Source organism: Stenella coeruleoalba, assembly GCF_951394435.1.
Source record: "Stenella coeruleoalba genome assembly, chromosome: 3".
Lineage (NCBI taxonomy): Eukaryota > Metazoa > Chordata > Mammalia > Artiodactyla > Delphinidae > Stenella > Stenella coeruleoalba.
Window position 1 is genome coordinate 165,566,629 of NC_137148.1, and position 23,876 is coordinate 165,590,504.

The following is a 23,876-nucleotide window of genomic DNA, read 5'->3' on the forward strand; positions in this document are numbered from 1 at the left end:
AGCCTGGACAGCCACTGCTGGAGCCTCACCAGGCCTCAGTTTCTGGATCTGTAAAATGGGCCACCACAGCCCAGGGCTGTACTGGGAGGATTCCGTGCTAGAAAATGTTCTTGAAGGAGGTGCTGTGCATGGTGCTGTGCTCCGGGAGGACGTCACAGGGAGGGGCCTCCTTGCTTTCACCTAGGAAACCTCCCAGGGTTGCCATGACAATGAAAGAACTTGCCATGGGCATGCCCTGCTCTCAGAGGGGTTGCATTGTCACACGTCAGTCTCCATCCCATGCCATTCGGAGACTGAGAGCTGGGACTCAGGAGCCAGATGGCCAGGGTTTGTATGTTTGTTTATTTATTTGTATAAATTTATTTATTTATTTTTGGCTGCGTTGGGTCTTCGTGGCTGTGCGCGGGATTTCTCTAGTTGCGGTGAGTGGGGGCTACTCTTCGTTGGGGTGCGCAGGCTTCTCATTGTGGTGGCTTCTCTTGTTGTGGAGCACGGGCCCTAGGTGCGCGGGCTTCAGTAGTTGTGGCACATGGGCTCAGTAGTTGTGGCACGCGGGCTCTAGAGCGCAGGCTCAGTAGTTGTGTTGCACGGGCTTTGTTGCTCTGCGGCATGTGGGATCTTCCCGGACCAGGGCTCGAACCTGTGTCCCCTGCCTTGGCAGGCGGATTCCTAACCACTGCGTCACCAGGGAAGTCCCTGGCTGGGGTTTAAATCCCAGCTTGGCCACTTCCTGGCTGGTGGCCTCGTCCAGTCACTGACCACCTCTGTGCCCCCGTTTCTTTCCCTAAGGAGCTGATAACGCCTATCTCATAGATCCATGCAGAGGGTTGCAGTGCACACGGTACATAGTGAGATGGCAAGCCACTGATTACTATTATCATTCAGATGATCAAGGCAGCTAGTCTCTGTTGGACAGAGTGGGCTCAGTACCGTCCATGCCTGCTGGGGCAGCCACCTTCTTGGACACTGGTCCCAACCAAGCCTTGCAGGGTGTCAGAGAGAAGGGGGGATGCACAGAGTGGCCCTGGGCTCCAATGTGGGGACTGTCACTTGTAGATGAAGAGAAGGCACCAGTGCATGATGGCAGCAGGGCCAAATGGGCCCCTTTTTCCAGATCTAGTGCCTCCAATGCCACCTGGGGGCCCAATGGGGTTGGCAGCTAGGCCCTCGGGGTATTTTGGGATGAGTTGAGTCCCACTTGCGGGAAAGTTTTACGTGCGTTCCTCTAGCATCATCTGCTTCCGCAGCTAATTTTAGCCCTTCCTGGGCCCGGGAAGGAGGCCGGGGGTGGAGGGCTGGCTTGGATGGGTCTGGGGGTGGAAGCAGCCCCTCGCAGGCCAGCTGGCGCTGTGGGGCAGGACCTGGATAGGTAGAGAACATGGGTGCTGGGGGAGGGGAGGGTGCCAGCTGGCTGGAGCAGTGCCAAGGCCCTGTGACACGGCTGAACAATGCCCCCTTCACCTCTGTGGCTCCCCGGAGGGTGGGGCTGTATGAGGCAGCCATGGGGAGCAGGGTCCACCATGAGTGCCCTCCAGACAGGGCTGGGAGGGGCAGGCAGGGGGCACAGCCAGGGCGAGGGCGAGGCTAGCGGGCCTCCTCTCTTCCCGCCCTGCCCTTGCCCCCGCCTGGGCCCACCGTGGGGATTGTAATTGAGTAATCGGTGAGGGTGGGCGGGCAGGCTCGGGGCACTAATTGTGGTGTGTGCAGGATCCCGGGAACGGCATAGGGCCGAGCCGGGTAATTAGTTGTTTTTAAATAAACGTCAGCGGGCATGCTTTAATTAAACCTTCTTCCCAGCGAGAGCCTCGGAGATGTAATCACACTGAGAGAGACACACACAAGACAGAAGAGCATCGGCTCACCAGGAAGGCCTGTCCCGGTCCCGGGAGGCCACATCCCGAATCCCAGGCTCTAGGACCCCTGGTGGGATGGACCCTGGTGCTCTGGGTTGGGGGGTGAGGGGCTGATCCGGGGACCCCTTGGTGGTGCTAGGGGGCATGATCCCCAAGTCTTCCTCTGGCCTGGTTCTGGGTGGTCTGAAGCGGGTACTGTACCGAGTGCTCGGGAGGTATTTCACTGTTTTATCTGCCCTCCTGGCGGGGATTTGCAGGCACGGCCCCTCCCCAGCCCCAGCAGCACCTACCTTGGGTGGCCGAGGTGACCAGGACGGCAGTGACGCAGAGACTCCAGAGCACGGCGGCCAGGCGGGCCATGGTGGCGGCTGGGGCGCGTCCGGGGCTCTCAGTGGCCTGTGCGGGCGGCCTCGCCCCGCATCACCAGGTGGGTACCACGGCCTGGCCCACCAGTCTGGGGAGGACAGGAAGAGTGAGGTGGGGGCCGCGGCCGACCCCCAGCGGGCCTAGTAGGAGGGGTGTTTGGGCCGGTCCCCTCTCCTCCTGCTGGTGGCTGAGGGCTTCCATCCTGCAGCCCCAGGAGGGGCTGGGCGATGGAACCCGCCCGAGCCAGCCGTATCTGACAGAAGCTGCACCCTTGGGCCAGAGGCTGACCCCTTCCAAGGCCTCTGGCTTATACTGCACCCTCCACTCCCACCCCAACGGATGGACCCACCCATCTGGGCATCTTGGACCTCCTGGAGGCACCTCCTGGTGTCTGACAGCCCCCCTCGGGTGGCTGGGGCAACGCTTCAGGCTGTCACAGCTACGAAGGGCCCACCTGAACCCAGGCAGGCTCAGACCCTCCATCACGGAGGAGGAGAGCCCTCTGGAAGCCTCTTCCCCGACCCGAAATCAAGACCCTGCCTGTTCGTCTCCCCCACCCCAGCTTTCTCACCCACCACAGCGTCCAGGGTGGGGGACCCAGGCGTCTTGGCCGTAGCTTGCGGCCTCTGGGTCTCGGGCAGGAATCCAGGTCCCCACCCCTGGTCCCCTGCTTCCCGTTTCTCTGGCTCTGGTAGCTAATTAGAATCCAGCTGGCTGGTGCCACAGATCAGGGACCAGGGATGACTGAGTCCCCTCTTTCCTCTCAGGGGGAACCTTCAGAGTAAGCTAGAGACAAGCAGGCAGGGTGAAGGGTGGGTGCAGCCCCTGGGGGGCCAGGGAGGGTGAAGGGGGGGTGAAAGTTGTGTGGCGACCCCCGCAATTCTCTCCAACCCCACCCCGTCTGCCCATCCTCAGGCACAGCGGCTCTGAGGGCACAGAGCCGGGTTCTGACCCACTTCTTCTCCCTCATGGCCTCTCCTCTTCTCACTGCCTCCATCTCCCCTGGATCCTCTCGAGACTGGACACCCAGATCTTTACTTTTTTTTTTTTTTTTTTCGGTACGCGGGCCTCTCACTGCCGTGGCCTCTCCCGTTGCAGAGCACAGGCTCCGGACGCGCAGGCCCAGCGGCCATGGCTCACGGGCCCAGCCGCTCCACGGCACGTGGGATCCTCCCGGACCGGGGCACGAACCCGTGTCCCCTGCATTGGCAGGCAGACTCTCAACCACTGCGCCACCAGGGAAGCCCCAGATCTTTACTTTTAATCCTTTGCTTTATCTACACCCCGGTTCTCCGATATGGCCCCAGCCCAGGGGCACCAGCCTGGCCAGGAACTTGCTAGAAATGCACATTCTCTGAGGAGGGTCAGCACCCCATGCTTTCTTGTTTGTTCGCGTTTTGACCGCGCCGGCGCAGCACGTGGGATCTTAGTTCCCCAAACAGGGATCGAACCCATGCCCCCTGAAGTGGAAGTACAGAGTCTTAACCGCTGGACCGACAAGGAATGCCCCAGCACCTGTGTTTTAACCGGTCCTCCAGTGTGGTCTGTCCTCTCCCACCGTCACCCCAGCCTGTCCTACGGGCTCAACACCACCGACCAGCCAATACTTTCCAAATCCCTTATTTCCAGTTTGGAATCTCTCAAAAGAACCCCGACTACTGTTTCCCCTCCGCCACAAAATGAAAGCCTATCCGCCAGTCCAGGTAATTCCCTGTCCCCACCTCTGCTCCAGCCACTCCTGCTATTCCTCAACCACACCAGCTCCTGCCCCAGGGCCTTTGCACTTGTCACTTCCTCTGCATGTATCTTCTGTCCACCCTTTATTCACATGGTCTCTTCCTCTGCTCCCTCACCCCCTTTGGGCCTTCGTTCAAAGGTAAATATTTCTCCCTTTTATGGAAGGGCCCCTGCACCGGGCAGTGACATCGTTGAATTGCTTTGTCTTGCTCCTGCTTCTAGAACAGGCCTGACACAGCAATGAATGTTTGTTGAATGAATCTCAGAACCCAAACCTAGGAATCCTCCTCAATTCCTGACTCCTCTCCTCCCCTCCCCTTCATAAACTCCATCAGCAAGTCCCACGGGCTCTGCCTCCAAAGTGTCTCACCGACCTGCCCACTTCTGGCCCTCAGTGCCACCACCAGGACCAAGCCACCATCCTGCTGCATCTGGACGCTTGCCCTGGCCTCCTCCTCCCAGCCTCCCTGCCTCCACGCATGCCCTCCACTCAGTGCTAAGGGACCATTTAATGATGTAAATCTGAGTATTAACCTCCCACTCTGCCCTCCCCTGGGGTCCCTGTTCCTCATCAGGGCCTAGAGGCCGCTGGGGACCCAGCAACACCATGCTCTCTAGCCTACCCACTGCCCGTTCCTAGAAGCTCCAGCTTCCTTCCAGCCCGAGCCCTTGCCTGGGCTGCTCCTCTGCTTGGAATGCTCTCCCAGCATCCCCAAACGCCTGCTGGAGCTTCTCACCATTCAGGGCTCAACCTCAAGGTCATCCCAGAAGAGTGACCTACCCTGACCACCCTAACCACTCCCGCCACCCTCACTTGCCATCCTTCAGCTCCATCCTTGTTTGTTTGTTTCTTGGCTACGCCGCGCAGCATGCAGGGTCTTAGTTCCCCAACCAGGGATCGAATCCTTACCCCCTGCAATGGAAGCACGGAGTCCTAACCCCTGGACCGCCAGGGAATTCCTTAGCCCCATTTTAAATTCACGGCACCTGAAATTACATTCTATAAATTACCTTCCCCACTAGACCATGGGCAACTGGAGGCCAGGGACTCGGCACAGGTTCTCAAGAAAGATTAAGGCAGCTCGCTCATGGGGCAGGACATCCCTCCCTCCAGGCCTGTCTCGTCTCATGTGAAACGGGAAGGTAGTTTCACAGGGCAGCCCTGCAGCCCTGTTCCCCGCCCCTGACCCGCAGCAGCTCTCTGCACCCTCCCCAGCACCCAGCCTTCAGGAAAACTGCCCCCTCTACTTCCTCAGCCCACAACTGTCTCTTATCCCGCAACTCTGTCCAGATATGGCCTTTGATGGGTTTTGGTTCATTTCATAGCACTTTACATTTTACATGGTTTGTGGGGGGGCATCCTTCACCACTTCATTTCTCCTGCACCCCATCTTCCAGCCATGGTCAGATGAGGGGGGTGGGGGACTGACCCTAGGCTGATGGCTGCTCCCCTCCCTGACTCTCCCCTAGAGAGTTAAACTGGTTAGCATCTCCTCCCTGGCTCTCCCTTAGGGAGTTAAACTGGTTAGCGCCTGGTTAATGCTGGGGAGGCTGCTGGATGCCAGGCTCTGGGGGCAGCTGGCCAATGTGGGTCTGGACCCTGCCATGTCATGCCCCGTGACCCTGAGCGGGTCCTCCCCACTCAGGCCCCCAGTTCCCTTGCAACCTCGAATCTGCAGGGCTCTGGTAAGGACAACAGTCTACACACATGGTAGACCGGCAAGGGACCCATCAGAGGGTGCTGTCACAGCACAGCGAGAGTCAGGGCACGGGGAGGATCCATCTGAAGGAGGCGGCTCCTCTCCTCCTCCCGGGCTGCACCCCGGGACCCCAGGACCCCAGGCCTCTTGCCCGTCCACACCCCGCCTCAGGGATCCAACCAGCCTCATGGCTTTAGACACCATCTGTACCGGGACGACTGCCACATCTGCGTCCCAGCCCCGCCTCTCTCCTCATGTCTACACCTCCATCTGGGTCTCCAAGGCATCTGGAGCCTGACCACACTGGACACAGTCCCCCATTTCAGTGCCTGGTCCCCCCCCTCCTCCCAGGTCCTTAGGCCAAAACCCCAGGCGTCAAAATCTTGGGTTCCTCTTTCCCTCGCCCCCACAGCCAGTTCAGGAGTAAGTCCTGGGTCTGCATCTCCAGAACACCCCAGCATCCACCTGTCCATCCACGGCAGCCCCCCTCCAGACCTGGGCATCACCATCTCTGCCAAACGGCCCTGACCTCTTCCCAGCAGCCCTCCAGCCCCTCTCACTCCTGCAGCCCAGGCTCCCCCCACCTCCCCTCACCTGCCACTGGCACCCAGAGGGATCTTTAAAAAAATGATGGTATTTTATATATATATATATGTGTGTGTGTGTGTGTGTGTGTGTGTGTGTGTGTGTGGGTGTGTGGGTGTAACATAGAACTCATCATTTAACGGTTTTTACGTATAGAATTCAGTGGCATTAACTGCATTCTCAATGCTGTGCCACAACCATTGCAATCTATTTCCAAAACGTTTGTATCACCCCAAACGGAAACTTGGTACCCCGTTAATCAAGAACTCCCTCTCCCCTCTCCCCTCAGGCCCCGGCGACCACTCATCTACTTTCTGTCTCTAAGCATTTGCCTGTTCTGGGCATCTCATATGCATGGAGTCATATCGTGTTGGCCAAAAAGTTCGGTTGGGTTTTTCCATAAGAAGTTATGGAAAAATGCGAATGGACTTTTTGGCTCATCCCCACACCGTCTGTGGCCTTTTGTGTGTGGCTTCTTTCACTCAGCAAAATGTCTTTGAGGTTCACCTGTGTTGTAGCCTGTGTCAGTTATTCCTCTTTCTGGCTGAGTAATATTCCACTGTACAGCCGGACCACATTTCATTTACCCATTCATCATTAAAAAAAAAAAATTAAAAAAAAATTTCTTGGGGGCTGTGTTGGGTCTTTGTTGCTGCGCACAGGCTTTCTCTAGTTCTGGTGCACGTGCTTCTCACTGCGGTGGCTTCTCTTGTTGCAGAGCACGGGCTCCCGGTGCCACGGGCTTCAGTAGTTGTGGCGCACGGGCTTAGCTGCTCCGCGGCAATGTGGGATCTTCCCGGACCAGGGATCGGACCTGTGTCCTCTGCATTGGCAGGTGGATTCTCAACCACTGCGCCACCAGGGAAGTCCTAAAAATTTTTTATTGGAGTATAGTTGATTTACAATGTTGTGCTAATTTCAGGTGTACCGCAAAGTGAATCATCTATACATGTATCCACTCTTTTTTAGAGTCTTTTCCCATATAGGCCATTACAGAGCATTGGGTAAAGTTCCCTGTGCTATACAGGGTCCTTAGTAGTTATCTATTTTATATGTAGTAGTGTGTAGATGTCAAAGTTTTCGGTTTTTGTTTTGGCCGCACTGGGCAGCTTGCGGGATCTTAGTTTCCTGACCAGGGATTGAACCCATGCCCTCGGCAGTGAAAGCAAGCAGTCCTAACCACTGGCCCGCCAGGCAATTCCCTATCCATTCATCACTGATGGACACTTAGGTTGTTTCCACAGAGGGACTTTTTTTTTTTTTTTTTTTTTGCGGTACGCGGGCCTCTCACTGTTGTGGCCTCTCCCATTGCGGAGCACAGGCTGTGGACGCGCAGGCTCAGCGGCCATGGCTCACGGGCCCAGCCGCTCCACGGCATGTGGGATCCTCCCGGACCGGAACACGAACCCGCGTCCCCTGCATCGGCAGGCGGACTCTCAACCACTGCACCGCCAGGGAAGCCCCAGAGGGACTTTTTAAAGACGTCGGGAATTTCCTGGTGGTCCAGTGTTTAGGACTCGGTGCTTTCACTGCCGAGGGCCCAGGTTCGAGGAACTAAGATCCCACGAGCTGCTAGGCATGGCCGAAAAAAAAAAAAAAATCTCGACACATTGCTCCCCGGCTTAAATCCCTGCCGAGGTTCCCACTCCACAGCCCAGGAGGTCACGCACACCCGGCTCTTGCCCCTTTCCCGCTGCTCCAGCCATGCTCCTTCCCACCATGCAGTCTTGGCCTGTGTCCCTTCGATCTCAGCTCATGTCCCCTACTCAGAGATAAGAGTGAGCCTCAGCCACCCCAGACCGTAGCACCTTGCGTTCAGTGCCCGTTTGTCCCGTCCCCACCATCCCATAACCTCCCATGTCTCCATCTTCCTCTTGGTAAAATGGGGCTACCTCACAGGGTAGCTGCACGACAAGATGAATTCATACCCGTGAAACACACAGGGCCATGCCTGGTGCATAGCGAGTACAGAGTGTCCTGGGCCGAACTGTCACCACCATCCCCACCAATCACGTCACTGCTGTGTGATCTGACTTGTCCGCTCGTGGATGTCCTTTGTAGCCCCCGGAGAATGGAAGCTCCCGAGGCCGTCCCTTGGTGCCTAGACGTGCAGCAGGTCCTCAAACAAATATTGACCAGATGAACACAAGGATGGTGGTGGGGGCAGCTGGACGGGGCGTCTGCCCTGTGACCTGGGGCCCAAGCCTGGCCCACACAGGCTGGGCACCATTGCCTCAGGGGCACAGAAAGTGTTCCCCATGGGCTGCCTGCTGCTCCCTGAAGCCCCTTCCCTGGAGCAGCTCCTCCAGAAAGCCCCAGGCACCCCCAGAACTGTCCGCACCTCGGGGCTGCAGCAGGGGGAACTGGGCACTGCAGCTTCTGTTCCCTCTCGTCCTGGCCTGGGCATGCCCACTCGGCCCTGGGGAGTTTTACCTGCTGCCTGGTGCTCACCTAAGCGAGGAGGTGAGGTCAGACGTGGAGAGGTGGGAGCCACCTGGGAGGCCCAGGCCTGACTACCCCTGAGGCCTTGGGATGAATGGAATTGTGTTCCCCCCCCCCAAAAAGATACACTGGCATCCTATCCCCCAGCACCTCAGAATGGGATCTTCTTTGGAGATAAAGAGGTAGTCAAGTTAAAATGAATGAGGTCATTAGGGTGGACCCTAATTCAATCAGACTGGTGTCCTTATAAAAAGGGGATATTTGGACACCCCCCCCAACCACCAAGGAGAACGCCACGTGAAGACGGAAGCAGAGATCGGGGTGATGCGTCTACAAGCCAGGGATTGCTGGCAAACCACCGGAAGCCAGGGAAGAGGAAGGAACCAACCCTGCTGACACTTTGATCTTAGACTCTGGGCCTCTAGAACTGGGAGATAATACATTTCTGTTGTCAGAGCCCAGTCTGGGCTATGTTGTCACAGCAGCCCTAGCAAACTCGCACAGGGTGTCAGGGCACGTGACGGGGGAGTTGAGGCAGAGATGGGGGCAGGGCCCTGAACCACACAACTTCAGGGGAGCCTTTCAACTACAGGGTGTGGGGATCCAGCTGGGATCTCCAGTTTGCCAGAACCACCCACCATGCCAGGGGCAGCGGCTGACACCTCTGTGCCCCGTTCTGAGCACTGCATGCCTGTATCTCCTTTAATTCTCAGAAGAACTTAGTAAGGGGGTGGGGAGTGTATACCCACATTTTACACAAGAGGAAAGTGAGATCCCAGGGGCACCTGACTGGCAAGGGGTCTTTGAACCCCAGGCTGAGCATGGGGAGCTCGGGAGACCTGGGGGCCCTCGAAAGCTCCCTCCTCTGGGCCCCCACTGCATCTGTGTAAGCATCCTCAGAAGTGGACACGCCCACAGGGGTCAGGTGAGCCCCCACCTGTGTCTGTCCCCACCTCGAGCCTCAGAGGGCTTGAGTGGCCCCAATTTAACCCATGGGAAACAGGGCCCACCACCCTCTGAGCCCCAGGTGTGTCGGACCCCCAGGTCACGTGGGCCGCCCACGGGTCCCACACCTGCCTCCGGGTTTGCCTGAGCCCCACATCAGTTTCGAGTCAAGGGGCGGGTGCAGTGGGGTCCCAGGGCCGGGTGACACGGCCCAGGCTCTGTCCTCAGGTGCCCTGGCATGGGGCAGGGGAGGGTGGGTGATAGGAGAAGAACCAGCTGCTGGAGGAGGGGAGGCACTGCTAGCTTGCCCTCGAGTGAGGTTGCCATGGCAACCCTCAGTGCTTGAGTGGGTGGGAGTCTGAATGTTCCGGGCCCCTCAACACAAGCTTCCTGCCTCTTGCTCCGTCCCAAGCAGCCTTGAGTCTTCCCCAAACCCAGCAGCACGAGAGCCCAGCTCCACAGGCCCACCTCCTCCAGGAAACCCTCGGGCATGGCAGAGTGGGTAACCAGCAGGCCCTGGGATAGGTCCAAGGACTTGGCTCCTGGGTGTCAATCTGCTGTGTGATCTCGGGCCAGGCTCTTGGCCTCTCTGAGCCCATTTCCCCATCCCTACTCTGGGACTAACAGACTTCCCTCACAGAGATGGAGCAAGTGCCCAGAGAGTATCCGTCACATAACCTCCTTCAGGAAGGAGGCTGTGGGCTCAGGGAGGGCAGGGTCCCCACCAAACCCTCAGCTCCACCCCCTCATCTACCCATATCTCAGCAGAGGGCAGCCCAGTCCTCCCAGGCGCTCAAGAACCATACAGATATCCTGGACCCCTCTTCTCCTCTCATCCCTACAGCAGCTCCTGCGTCTCCTTCTTCAGAATCTGCTCACTTTCTCCTGACTCCTTGGTCCCCTCCCTGGTCCAGCCCTGTCGCCTCCTCCCCTGTCTCCCAGCTCTCCACCCTTGCTGCCCAGTCTGTTCCACATACAGCCACCAGAGGGCGGCCGTGAGCACCCCGAGTCTGGGCACATCCCTCCTCTGCTCAGAACCTTCCAAGGCTCCCACCTCACTCAGAGCAAAAGCCAAAGCCCTTCGTCGGCCCACAAGGCCCTGCACACTCTGCCCTGTCCCCTCCCTACCCTCACCTCTTTACACTTTCCCCCTCGCTCACTAACACCAGGCACAGTCCCCTCTCAGGGCCTTTGCACTGGCCGGTCCCTCCTCCCCAGATAGCTGCAGAGCTTCTCCCTTGCCTCCTTCAGGTCTTTAGGCAAACGCTGCTGGCTCTGGGAGGCCCTGCTGGCCCCAGCACTCTTGCATCCTGCTCTGGCTTTATTTCTACGTGGCCCTCATCGCTAGCATGCCAGCCACGCGTTTTACTTACTTGCTTATTATCTCTCTCCCACTAGATGCCGGTGCTACAGGGTAGAGTTTGTCCGTCTTGTAAATTTTAAAAGGTCACTCTAGCTGCCAAGTGGCGCTGGACTGCAGGGGGTGGGACCATTCAAAACCTCCCCTTCTCCCTGGATGCCTCCTCCCCGGTCTCCCCCGTCTACCTGCTACTCCCACCACTTCCAATCTCTACCCTGCAGCCAGCGTGATCTTTGCAAAATGAAAACCCAATCACATCCCTCCCCGCCTACAGTCCTCCATGGCTCCCTATTGCCTCAGAGGCCTCAACATGGCATTTCAGGCCCTGGTCTCCTGCTACCTTCTCATCACCTTCTCTGCTCTGGCCTATCCTCACCCTCCACATCTCTCTCTCACATACCCAGAGGACTCCTGCCCTCTGTCCCTTCTTCCTCCAAAAGGCTCTGCCTGCCAGGACTGTGTTGGTCCCTCCTGTACCCACACTAGCGGCACACTGGGGCTCCACATTTCACTCCCCTAATTGGACTTGGGCTCTGCAGCTGAAAGTCTATCCCACCAGGGAAGGTTCCATCGTGGGTCAGCCTGGCTCTCTGCTGCATGCCCAGCCCCGGGCAAGGAGAGGGTTCTTGTTAATTTGTTTAATGAACAAAGACGAAACAGACCCATAGAAGAGGTTGTCCATTCAGTGGATAGTTACCTAGCTCCCACCTGGTCACAAGTGCTTTGGAGGAAAATAGGCTTGTAGGGGAGAGAGAGAGTGGAGGGGGTATGCGTGGGTGCAAATGTAGATGGGGTGGTCGGGGAACACCTGGCCAAGGTGGTAACATTTTAGCAAAGGTCTCAAGGAGGGGAGCCATCTAGGTACTGGAGAAAGCATATCCAGGCAGTGGGAACAGCATATGCAAAGGCCCTGAGGTAGGAATGTGCTGAAGTGTGGCTTTGGCCCAGTGAGTGAGGGGAGAGAGGGAAGAGGTGAGGGCGGGTTTACAGGGCAGAGCGAGCAGGGCCTGTGGGAGTGAGGTGGGAGCCGTGGAGGTTCTGAGTGGGGACAAGACGTGCCCTGACTCGGGTACTCACAGACTCCTGCTGGCAAGGGGAGATCAGACTGTGTATGTGAGGAGGGGTGTTGCTGAGAGCAGAGGGTGCTTCCCACCCCCTCCCTCTTTGTTTCTCCAGGTCCACACTGCTGTCAGAACCAGAAACCTGCAGTTTCCCCCTCCCCCTCCCCTTCCAATCTATCATCTACTAAATCATGTCAACTCTGTCTCGAAAGCCCCACACGGGTCCACCTCTAATGTCTCGAGGCCTCCACCTGGGCCTTCACCTTGACAGCTGTGGCGGCCTCCTACCCACACTGGCCTCTCCACTACCCACCCCTGCCCCACCCACCCGCCCTCTGCAGTTCTCTCCTACAAAGCAAGCCAGAGGGAGCGCATGCTAAACATTCCAGCCATGTCTCATGGGCCTTGACCCCTTCACAGGCCTCCCCAGCCCCGTGGACAGGTAGAAACGCAAACCCACAAACAGTCCTTCGGCCCCCAAGACCGGCATTCTCTCTCCCCACCTGGCCAGGAAATGTCTTTCCTTCCACCACCACCCCCCGCCCCGGAGCCACCCCCTTCTTTCTGACCTCAGGGCAGGTTCCTCCCTCTCACAAACTCTCCCTCTCCTCCACTTTATCCCTCTTTCCCCTCCAGATCTTAGCTGGGAAGCTCCCTCCACCAGGAAGCTCTCCCTGACTTGCAGGCCAACCGGGCACCTCTCTGACGCTCCTCGCCACAGTGGGTTGGTACCATGGTGGCCTGTGGTCCATTTCCACCCCAAGGTGTTCCCTGACTGGCCACAAGTCTCGCACTCACTCCAGGCATGCAGAGCAGTGCTGGCTCCCACGGGAGCCAGGGCCTGAGGCAGAGCGCATGGAAGAAGGCTCTGGGGCCCTCTGCTACCACCAGGCTAGCAGCGAAAGGGCAGAGACCAGAGGGATGGGGAGACGGTGCTCCGCAGGGCAAGAGCGAAGAGGCCCTGGGTCTCAGGGCCCTAGGTTCAAATCCCAGCTGTGCCCACTTTAGGCTGTGTGACGAGCCCCCCACCTCCCTCCTCTGCATTGTCTCTTCCCCAAGGAAACGGGTTGAAAGTCTCACAACAGTGGTTATGGAGCTTAGAAGTGATACCCAGCAATCCTACGCGTCTCTTCTAGAGCACGTACTGTGTACCAGGAGCTGATCTAGGTGCTGGAGAGACAACCATGCACGAGCCAGACACGAAGAACAAACACTAAAGAGATCAATCCCGTGACGTACTAGTGTTGTGTGTATGTGTGTGTGGGGGTGTCATGCAATCTTAAACACGGTGATGGGGAAAGGCTGGGCATGTCAGCAAAGCTCTGGGAAGCTGAGGGAGGAGCCACAGAGGTGCCCAGGGAGGAGAAGACTCGTGCAAAGGCCCTGGGGCTGGCCGGGGCCTGCCATGTTTGAGAACCAGTGAGGGAGCGAGCGCAGGGGAGTGGGAGGAGGTGAAAGGGACAGACAGCACCAGACTTGCCCCCAGTGGGGCTGTCCCTCTGCTGATGAGGGTACATCCAAGGATGCCCTGACCTCCACCACCAGGGGCAATGGGGCGGGAGGGTGGTGGTGCTCCAGGGTGGGGGTTCGGTACCTATGGCCTGGACACTGCCCACAGCCAACGGGCTAAAAATGGTTTTGCCACTTTCAAAGGGTTGAGAAGAAGAGGGAGAAGAAGACTGGTAAGCCCGCCAAAGTCTCCAGTACTTGCTGTCTGGGTCTTCACAGGGGGACTCTGCCGACCCCGATCTAGAGCAGTGCTACTCACCTGGGAGGGCGCACAATTTTGCTCCTCCTCCCAGGCTGTTTGGCAATGTCTGGAGACGTTTTTAGGTGTCACAACTGGCGGGGGTGGGGGGCGGGGGGGATGCTCCTGGTATCTAGAGGGTTGAGGCTAGGGATGCTAAAATGTCCTAGGAGGCACAGGTCACTCTCCCTGCCAAGAATGACACAGCCCCAGCGTCAGGAACGCCACAGCTGGGAGACCCTGCCTGGGGTCCCTCACCTGTCTGCACCACCTCCCCCATCCTGGACAGGAGTAACCACCTGGCTGCCTGGCCCACCGGGTATTTTTAGCCTCTGAGGGAGAGGCCCTGGCTATTTTTAGCTTTGGGGGGGGGGTGGGCAAGGCTATTTTTAGCCTGGGTATCTATTTATTGCAATTTTTATCTTCCCCAAATTTTGGAGTTGGGGGGAGGGTGGCAGGGGGGCTTCTACTTGGCTAATTCCCCAGCGCCGGGACAGACCACTGAAACAAGGGTGCGGCGTGAGAGAGAGCCTGGGTTAGTGTTCCCACAAAGGAGGGGTTGCTCAGTCCTTGACCATGGCACTCCTACCCCTGGCAAGGGCAGGGGGGCCCCACATTACCCTCCAGGCTCTAAACCCTATACGCATGCAGCCCTGCAGGGGAGCCGCATGCCCACACTGATACCCTCACACACAAGGGCACCCATGAGGCCACCTCAGGGAGAGGCCGCACAGGTGTCTTCATGGGACAGGTGCAGAGCTGGCCTGGTCTGGCCCCTGGTGGGTAGCCCTGGATCCCCCAAAGGGACCGGGGTCGATGGGGAGCCCTCACTGTGCAAAGCCTGGGGGGAGTCCCCTGGGGGTCTCCAGTCCTTTGAGAGGCCCCCTCCCACTTACTCAGCTAAGAGTTCTTGAGCACCTACTGTGGGCCAGGCATAAGTCTAGGCACCTGACATCTGAAAGCAAACCAAGTAACAAATTCCCTGAGCACTTGGATCCTGGTCGGGGAGACAGACGATAAACAGGCACAGTATATCGGGAAATCACAGAGTGTGCGAAAAGCCGTCCGCGCGACGGAAAGTCAGGAGGCGGGTGGGAGGCTGCAATTTTAAACAGGTTGCATGGGTAAAGGTTACTGAGGAGGTGACATCTGAAGCGGGTGAGGGAACAAAGTCTTTGCAGATGTCTGGCTGAGGGGTCCAAGTGAAGGAGCGGCCACTGCAAAGGTCCTGGGGTAGGACTGCGTTTAGGAGCGGTGAGGAGAGAGCGGGTGAGGGGGAAGAGGTGACAGGGAAGGTCATGCAGGTTTGGACCACAGGACACCCCACGGGATTGGGATGTGCTGTGGTGCCAAGACGCAGGGGCTGCTGTTTTCCGAGTCAAGGGCTGCCTCTCCCCAGCTGGGACTCTGGCCCTTCTGGATGGGGAGACACAAGCCTTCTCCCCCACTGCTACAACAGGAGCCCCTTGACTGAAATCGCTTTTGTCACCGGACTGTGCGCTCCCTGAGGACAGGGCTGGGGCACTGTCCCCACGGCGTCCCCAGCACAGCGCCTAGTGAAAAGACACTTGGCAAATACCCACAGATTTCGTGAAAAGGTGCACCCAGCCTCGCTCCAAGGAGCCCTACATACATACACCTGGGAGCATGCCTGCAGGGGCCCACAAGATGCAGAGAGCTGCTCACACACGGAAACACACACACACACACGCACGCACACGCACGCACACACTGCCGGCCCCTCTGCAAAACTCACAAACACGAGTACAGAGGAGACCCTTACGAACACAGGACCAGCCTGTCGGACACGTGGCCGGCTGCACACAGGCTCGTCCAGGTCACCATCCCAATCACACAGAACGGGTACACACAGGTGCGGACAGATGTGTTAACAGAGGACTGGATTCCAGGGGCAGTGGGAGCCACTTCCAGACCTCTGTTCAGCGGCCCCCTCCCGCCTGGGACCCCACTTTCTGTTTCATCAGGGTGGCCGAGGCGAGAGCTGGGAGGCGTGCCGGTGCGGTCAGGTCCAGCTCCGGACCCAGGGAACCCCCATCTCAGAGCATCCCCCCCACCCCGCCCCCCGCCTCCCTGGAGGGTCTGGAGGAGGGGAAATGTCTGGCGTCTGGAAATTGAATCCTCGAGAGGAGCCCACACAGAAACCAGAGCCTCCTGTGTGTCCTTGGCCACACGTCTGGCTGGAGAGGTAGGAGGAGGCAGAGACTGAAAACTTCAGCTCCCCGTGGCCAGAGGGTGGGGACATCGGGGATCCCTCTCCTCCTGTTCTCCATCACGGGCACCCATTCTGGGGCCAAGCAGCACAGCCTCCTGGGATCGGCACCCCCACCCCCAGATGCCCAGGCTGGGGCTGAAGCGCCACACTCTCTCCTGCCAGCCTGGGCACCCAGGGAGGACGCAGATGCCAGGCGCAGGCAGCAGGCAGCCCCGCACATGCAGGTGGACCCCAGGCCGGGACCAGATCGCTTGATGCGAACAGACTCCAGAGCGGCCAGGGCGCCCGCTGGCCCCTCCCCCACTGGCCGGCAGGGTCCTCCTTGGGCCCCCCCAGGAGAAGAGGCTCCCCAGGGCAGGCTGAGAATAGAAACCAGGCTTCGAGTCTCCTGCGTTCCACCTCCTCCCTGCAGGCCCCACAGCCCAGATGCGCTGGTCCCCAGCTACCTGCCCTCCCCCAACCCCAGGCATCGTCTCCACGTCCAAGGGCAGACATAGCACGGGTGATCCTGCCTTAGGCCAGCTCCCCACGAGTGGATGTTGGGATGGGCACCCCCTGGAGCGAGGGAGGGCCTGGTAGGGCACTGGAGAGCAGGAGTAACACGCATGGGGTGAGCTAAGGCCCCGTGGGAGGCCAATGAGGAAGAAGAAGGTGGCAATGCCAGCAGAGGGACCGGGCACTCACATGTGAGCACACACGTATGTGCTCGGTGCGTGGGGGCCACTGTTGCCAGCCAGGGATCGAATTGGTTCCCTTTTCTGCTTTCCAGATGATTTTTTCATCTCTGTAATTAATGGGCAAGTCAGTTCTGAACAGCATGGCAGGCAAATTGCTAGTTAGGAAGATCACGGATAACTTTCTCGATATGACAATGAAAGTTGTATTCCTTCTCTTAGTCTCCCTGTTTTCATCCTACTTTTAAGCAATACATTTGGCATTCGCGGGAGGGGAGTGGGGAGGAAGGAGAAGTCACCTGCCCCCAGAGCTGGGGCCTGACCCAGGCCGACCCGGAGTCCTGAGCCCCTGGCCATGGAGCAGATGGAGAGGATGAGAGACGGGGACCCTCCGTGGGGCACCCTGACACCCCGATGACCGATTCAGGGCATCAGGCCTAGGAGACCACGTGGAGGGCAGGGAGCCCCCCAGGCTGCTAGCCAGGGTGAAGGAGTTGGGACTGGGGTCAGGTTACAGGCTTATGCCGGTCCTTGGGTGCTGGAGAGGGGAGCAGAGATCAACGGCCTCTCCCCAAGGAGGATTGAGATCCACAGGCCCAGAGCAGATAGCCACTCTCAAGCGTAGTACCCCACACCTATCCTCACACTCCAACCCCGTCTCCTCGATGACTCCTGAAGCAGCTAAGAGAACAGGGCAAGCAGAGAGAGGGAGAGAAAGAGAAAGAGGCGGAGAGACAACCAGCCATCTTGGTAGCCATTTTGAGCCCCTCCCCCTGCTTCCCCCTGCACACCACATGTTTGGAGGTGGGCAGCGGAACCCAGGCCTTGGGTCCTGCAGAAGCCGGGAGGAAAGGGGGCCCTGTTCTCAAGGCTGGGACGGAGGGACACCCACGCAGCTGCCATGACTGGGGGGGGGGAGAGGTGGGGGAGGGAGGAGTGGACTGCGGGGGAAGGTACAGTGAGGCGCTGGGTAGGGATGGGGCTGGGTGCTGACCGAGACTGGGAGACTAGGGACAGGGATGTGCGTGCGGGCTGTGTGCAAGCAGGGGGCTGGCTGTCTTCAGATGGGTGCCAGAGGTGCACTGGAGAAATGCCTGTGGGGCCACTTTTTGGCCAGGGCTGGAGCACACACAGCGCTGCCCACCCTCTTCTGCACGGACTCCGGTCACAGGACCCTCAGGTGGAAAGATGACAGTTGAAACCCCCAGGCTTTACCCAGTGAACACCTGGGAGGGAGGGAGGGCTTGCTCCCAAAGCCCGAATCCGGGTGGATTAAACCCAACAGCTTCCCACGCTTAACCGGGTACCGCGGAGGGAAGATGCTCTCGGTGGCTACAGCCGGCCAGACACCCAGACAGACCCCTCCCCATCCCCCGCGCCTCTGCCTCCCAGAGAAAAACACCCCCCAGCCCGGCATCCTGCGGTGCCAGCCCCCAACGCGGCTCCCCTGGGGGCCGGGGCCCGCGCGCGGCGCGCACACGCACCCTCTCCGCTCACACCCAAACACCTACACAAACAGGGCGCCAAGCACCCGCGCGCACACGCACCGGGGACACGCAGGCACCGCCGCGCCGCTTCCCCACAAAGGCTGGCGCGCGCGCGGGCACACGCAGCCACGCGCGGGCACACTCGCGGCCCCCTCCCCCCACCGGGCACCCCGCGGCCGCGCATCCGCACCCCCGACACTCCATGGGGGCTGCCCCTCCCGGTCCCCTGGCCGGTGCGGGTGAGGTGCAGGCCGCCCTCGATTCTCCTCGCGCTCCTGTGCGGTGACCCGCGGCTCCAGCATCCCCTCCCCCTTCCCGGCTAGCACAGGCCCCGGCTCCCACCCTCCCTACCTCGGCCCACACACCTGGCCCAGGTACGGCGTCCCCCTCGCCCTGGGCCCGCAGACACTCACCTGTCCAGCGCCGCTCCGGGGTCGGCTTTGCGCGTCTCTCCTGCGGCTCCGCGAACCCAGGCCCCCCGCCCGGCACATCTCCCGGAACCGGGGCGGGGGTTAAACGGGCGAGGGTTGGCGGGGCCCAGCACCACCGCCACCAAACAAAAATTAAAATTAAAAAAAAAAAAAGCGGATTACACAGTTCCAAAGGCGGCCCCCTCGCGGCAGCGGAGACTCGGGGCTGGGGGCGACCGGGTCCGCGCCCCTCCCAAGGAGGGAGGCGGCGGAGCGGGGGCGGTGTCAAAGCTCCGGGGGCTGGGGCGAGGCGGAGCCCCCCGAAGAGGCGCTAGCAGCTGCCCGCATCTCCCCCGCAGCTCCGCGGCCCCGACGGAGGCTGCACGTGTGCGCCCAGGCGACTTCCCAGCCCCCTCCGACGGTGGCAGCCGAGGGGTTAACGGGGCAGCTGGGGCGCCCCTGCAGCCCCCCGCCGCCCGGCGGCGCCGCTCCGGGGCCCGCGGGGCCCCATCCGCCGGGGCCTTCTCGGCAGACGGCGGGGCGGGGGCGCCGCAGCGACTACAGCTCCCGCGCCGACGGCTCGGGCTCCCCGCAGTGGCCGCAGGGGGCTCGGATAGGGGGCGGGCGCCGCGGAGCTTGAGGGGGGGCGCGGCTGTAGGCAGGCGAGGCGGTGTCGCGCCCCCGGGGTGGCTGAAGGGGGGGCGCCCAGCCGGGCCCGTGGGCACCGCAGGACGCGCGGACAGAGCCGGCGCCGGGCACCAGCAATGACAAGCCGCCTGCTCACCCCTCTCTCCGGCGCACCAGCTCCAGGAGGGGGGCGCGGGCGCGGGCGCGCATAAAACGCGGCGCGGAGCCGCCGCCCAGGACCGGCCGCAGCAACCTGCCCGAGCGCACCAGGGGCCGGCCCGAAAACCCGGGATGGATTTTACTCCCCTTCACCCCCTCTAGCCCCTCCGGAAAAACGGGGAGAGGGAAGGAGACGAGCTGGATCCCGGCGTTGGAACGGGAAGTGGGGGAGGGGAGACAAGCTCAAGGAAGACCCGGAGCGGATTTTGCCCGTAGCGAAGTAACGGAAAGGCGCCGAGCCCGGTGAGGGGAGAAATGGGAGCGATCTGGAAGGGGTATGCAAAACCCGGGTTGGATTAGATAGAGATGGGAGGAACGAAGGGAGCTGCGACAGGGCCAAATGCACCCGGGGCACGCAAATTTCGGGCCGGATTCTTCCTCGGGAGACGGAGTAATGCGTCATGCCTAATGCAGTGGGAACAAGCAAGACCTGGCCTAGAGTTCCCAGACCTGGGCTCGCAGGGGGCTCCAGGAGGGGGCTGCTTAGCGGCTGAGGCGCGTGGGCCGTCTTCCTGGCAGCTACGTGCAAGAAGGAGGGGCAAAAGGAGGGATGGACTCGAACACGAAAGGATCCGGAGCGCTGGCTGCACCGAAGCGGGCAGGTAAAAGCGATTTCACAATCCAGGGGTGATGCGGCGGGAATGCAATGAGGAGGCCGCTACCCTGGGAGACCAGACCTACAATGAAAGGCGAGGGAGGGCCGCAAAGCCAGGACTGGAATATGCGGGATGGGACAAGACCCCCCAGCAAAAGATCCCCGGCAACTGGACAAGGGCTTGGAGCTGACCGGGCTGGAGGAGCGGGGAGGGGGGGTGGTGTTAGGGGGAGGTTAGTAGCTATATAAACACCTCAAACGTCTCGCTTTGGGAGGGGGTCGGGGGAAGGGAGAAAAAAAATTGAATTTTAGGTTCTCGGCAAGAGCAAAAACTCGGTACGGATTTCCACAGCCTAGCAACTGCACTGCAGCCGGTGGACTTGAAGAAGTAGGGCAAGGAACCAGCGTGTTCCTAGGCATCTGGCCGAGTGAGGCGAGGGGCAGGTTTCAGGCTGAGGCTTCCGAAGGGAGCCCTGCACCGCTCCCCCACCCCGGGGTGGGGAAGACAGTCCGACTTGGCTTAGATCCCCGGAGCCAGAGCTGTGACTGCCAAGACCCACAGTGGGGACTATAAAACCGGGTCCCGGGCCAAAAATAGGCACTTGGGCAGAATAGACAGCTCAGTGCAAGGTGGGGGCTGAGGAAAAACTGGAGGGGCGTGGCAAGGATCCTTGAGGGGGGCGGGTACGGGAAGGTCCTGAGAGGTAAGATCCGGTGAGGATCTCGGGAGAGCGAACCTGGAAGCCTGGCGTTTTATGAAAGATGGGTGCAACGCGAAGACTGATGGGTGGGGAGGAGCAAATCCCTGGCTTGGATGCTCGGGGAAGGGAGTCCATCCAAGGGAGGCCTAAATAGTAAACTGGCCAGTTCATACAAAGTCCGGGCTGAATCTTGGCAGACACAGAGCGGGCAACAGTGGGGGGAGTAGGGCAGACAAGTCCCGATCTGGATTATAGAGGAAGGGGACTGGCTGAGGATCGGGAGGGGGCAAACCCTTGCCTCTACCTCCAGGGAAGAGAATGCGTTATCACCCCAACTTGGCTCTGCAGAATGGGTGGGGAATCGGGAAAGAGTGTGGAAGTAGCAGAGGGGCGGGTGGCAGCGTGGTAAATACCCAAAACTTGGGGCAGGCTAGGATGGGAACTGTGAATATCTAAGAAAGCCTGAAGGGAACATCTGCAAGTGAATGAACCTGTCCCCTAAGAATCCCTTCCCAGAAGCCTGTCCTGGTGGCTGTGGCTGGATTTAGGGAAAGGCAGAGACTCCAGACTTCCAGGCTGGCTGGGTAACCAGGGGCTACCTCTAAGGCACCCACCACCCTCCGCCCCCTGCTGTGGGCAGCCATCGTTTCAGGGCAGGGATTCTTATAGCCTGGAACCTGGGCCAAATCCAGCCCCCAAACTTCAGGGGTGGACAGAGTAGGTGGGCTACCTTTGTTCCTCCTTCACACCCAGGGTTCCCTGGCTGCAGACTTTGGGCCTTAAGTCTGGGTGGCCCGGCCCATCAGCTGGATCTGAGGGACCAAATACGTATGAAGTTGAGGTTGGTGGCTGCGGAAAGGTTGCACCAACCATCTGTGGTTGGTGCGATACCAGGATGGGAGGATGGGGGAGGTTCCACGTCTCCACACATGAATTTCCCACTTTGAGGCATCTCGACAGCACCTGGTAGGACCCACGGAAGGCTTTGGGGTGCTGGGGAGAGGGGGCGGTGCCACAGGGGGCAACCAGGAACCCTCCCCCCACATCTACACAGTCAGCTTTCTATAAACCCAGCAGGACTGAAAGGGGGAAGAACGTGCATCTCAGGGAAAGCTGAGCATCTCCAGAGCCCTCTGGCTCCAAGCCTCCTCCCACCACTCCACCCTCCGGTCCTAAGCAGTCCACCCACCTCCCTCTGTGGAGCAACCCTGGGAACCTATGAGGGTGCCTGGGAGATGGCTCTAACTTGCATTCTTCAGTGGCTGCGAGAGGCAGTGTCTTTAACTTATATCAGGGTAAGGAGTGACATGCTTTAAGAAACCCCCGGCTCAGTTTGGAAAAATCCTGGCCAGGACGCCCTCCCAGCCCCTCCTATTTCTCCCAAAGCCCGTGGTCAGCGGAGCACCCCTGGTCGTGGCCGGGATCAGTTCACTAGCCTCCATTCCATCTCGGTTTTCTGGCCTCACGGGCGAGGGGCTCACGAAGCGAAGGATAAGTAGAGGCTGGGGGCGCGAAACAGCCCCAGCGCCTCTTCTCTCCCAAGACCCTGGGCTGCGCAGTCGCAGTGGAGGCCGCGCCAGCAGCCCGGCTCCGGAAACTAACGCGTCCGCGCGCGCGCGCGCGCGCGCGCAGTCTGCCCGGGCTCTGAGTGCCCAGCACTGCGCGTGTCCGTCCCCGCGACCAGGACGCCCTACTCCCTACTACCAGGGCGCTCCTCGCTTCGGGCATCCTACCTTGTGCCTCGGGATTCCCACGCCCAGCGTGACCCGCGCCTTGGATACCCAACGTCCTGTGCATCCTGAGCCTGGACGTCCCACTCTTCTCTGCACCCTGTGCCAGAAAACCCCAGCACCCAGGTTGCCCCACGCCTAGGACACGCCATGTAGCGATCCCCCGGCGTCTTGGAGACCCTACATTCTGCGCACCTAGCACCTGGGGCACCCTGTACTCAGACGTGGATGGCTCTTTTCACCTGTGCCCTCTGCCCTCGCCCTGTGCCCTCCATGTGTGATGTGCCCACTGCTTCAGGCTCTTATGCTGACCGTCCTGGGCGCTGCGCTCCTCCACCCTCCCCTGTCCCCAGTGCTCTGCGTCCTCTGTCTCAGGCCTGGCGCCCTCAGTCATGGGTGTCCTACCTTGGGTTCCTTAGGTCCGGTGTGTGGCGGGGCTGGGGGGTGGGTGAGGGGCGCAGACCCAGAACACGTGCGAGGGGGGAGCGGGGCTTGGGGTTGGGGATGAAACACGTTCGTTCCTGGATTCAGGAACAACGCTCAGACCTCCACTGCCCAGCAGGCGTCCCCAGCCCGGCTTTTCCTAGAGCCCGCTCGGCACAGGATGTACAACCCTGAGGGTCTTCTCATCATTCGGTTCGTGTATTCATTCCTTCCATTTATTCTTCAAACACAGAGGACCCCTGACAGCCTTCAGTGTGGCCGGGTGCTAGGTGCTGAGAATGCCCTAGTGGCCTGGCAGCAGGACTGGAGGCCCTCTCAGGGTGCATCCCCATCCCGTGGGTAAGACAGCTACAGAAAGCACGATGGAAGTAGCTCTGGAAAGCGAGCAGGGGGCTAGGGTAGTGGATGGTGAATCTGTCCAAGCCTTGAGGGGTGGATGGGTGGGGTTCTGTGTGCCCCTGGCTCTCCTGGAAGCTCCCTGTACCCCCATCTTGGGCAGTGACTGAGCCCCGTTCTGTCCTATGCCTTCACTCAAATGAAAAGCCAGGTAAAGTGGTCTCAGAATTGAGCTGGGGGGATATTGCATGGGCGGGGATTAATTCCAACTGCTGTGTTTGGGTGTGGGGGGAGGTATGCATTCAGTCAACAAGCATGTATTGGGCTTCCCTGGTGGCGCAGTGGTTGAGAGTCTGCCTGCTGATGCAGGGGACACAGGTTCGTGCCCCAGTCCGGGAGGATCCCACACGCCGCGGAGCGGCTGGGCCCGTGAGCCACAGCCGCTGAGCCTGCACCTCCGGAGCCTGTGCTCCGCAACGGGAGGGGCCACAACAGTGAGAGGCCCGCGTACCACAAAACAAAAAAACAAAAAAACAAAAAAACAAGCATGTATTGAGCACCTCCTAGGTGCTGGGGGCACAGCAGTGAACAAGGGAGACAAGCTTCTCTGTTCTTGGGGCTGAC

General features: G+C 59.9%; 1 protein-coding gene across 3 annotated transcripts in view; it reads right to left on the reverse strand.

Moving 5' to 3' along the window:
* ADGRL1 (adhesion G protein-coupled receptor L1) overlaps positions 1–19,764 on the reverse strand; it is a 48,947-nt gene extending 29,183 nt beyond the window's left edge. For all 3 annotated transcript variants that reach the window (XM_079915865.1, XM_079915866.1, XM_079915864.1), the window contains exons 1-2: positions 18,604–19,764; positions 2,144–2,307 (exon numbers count right to left, since the gene is read on the reverse strand). In XM_079915865.1, coding sequence (XP_079771991.1) covers positions 2,144–2,213 — 70 coding nt within the window. In that variant the 5' untranslated portion in view covers positions 2,214–2,307; positions 18,604–19,764. The remainder of the gene's footprint in view (positions 1–2,143; positions 2,308–18,603) is intronic.
* Positions 19,765–23,876: the final 4,112 nt, after the last annotated feature.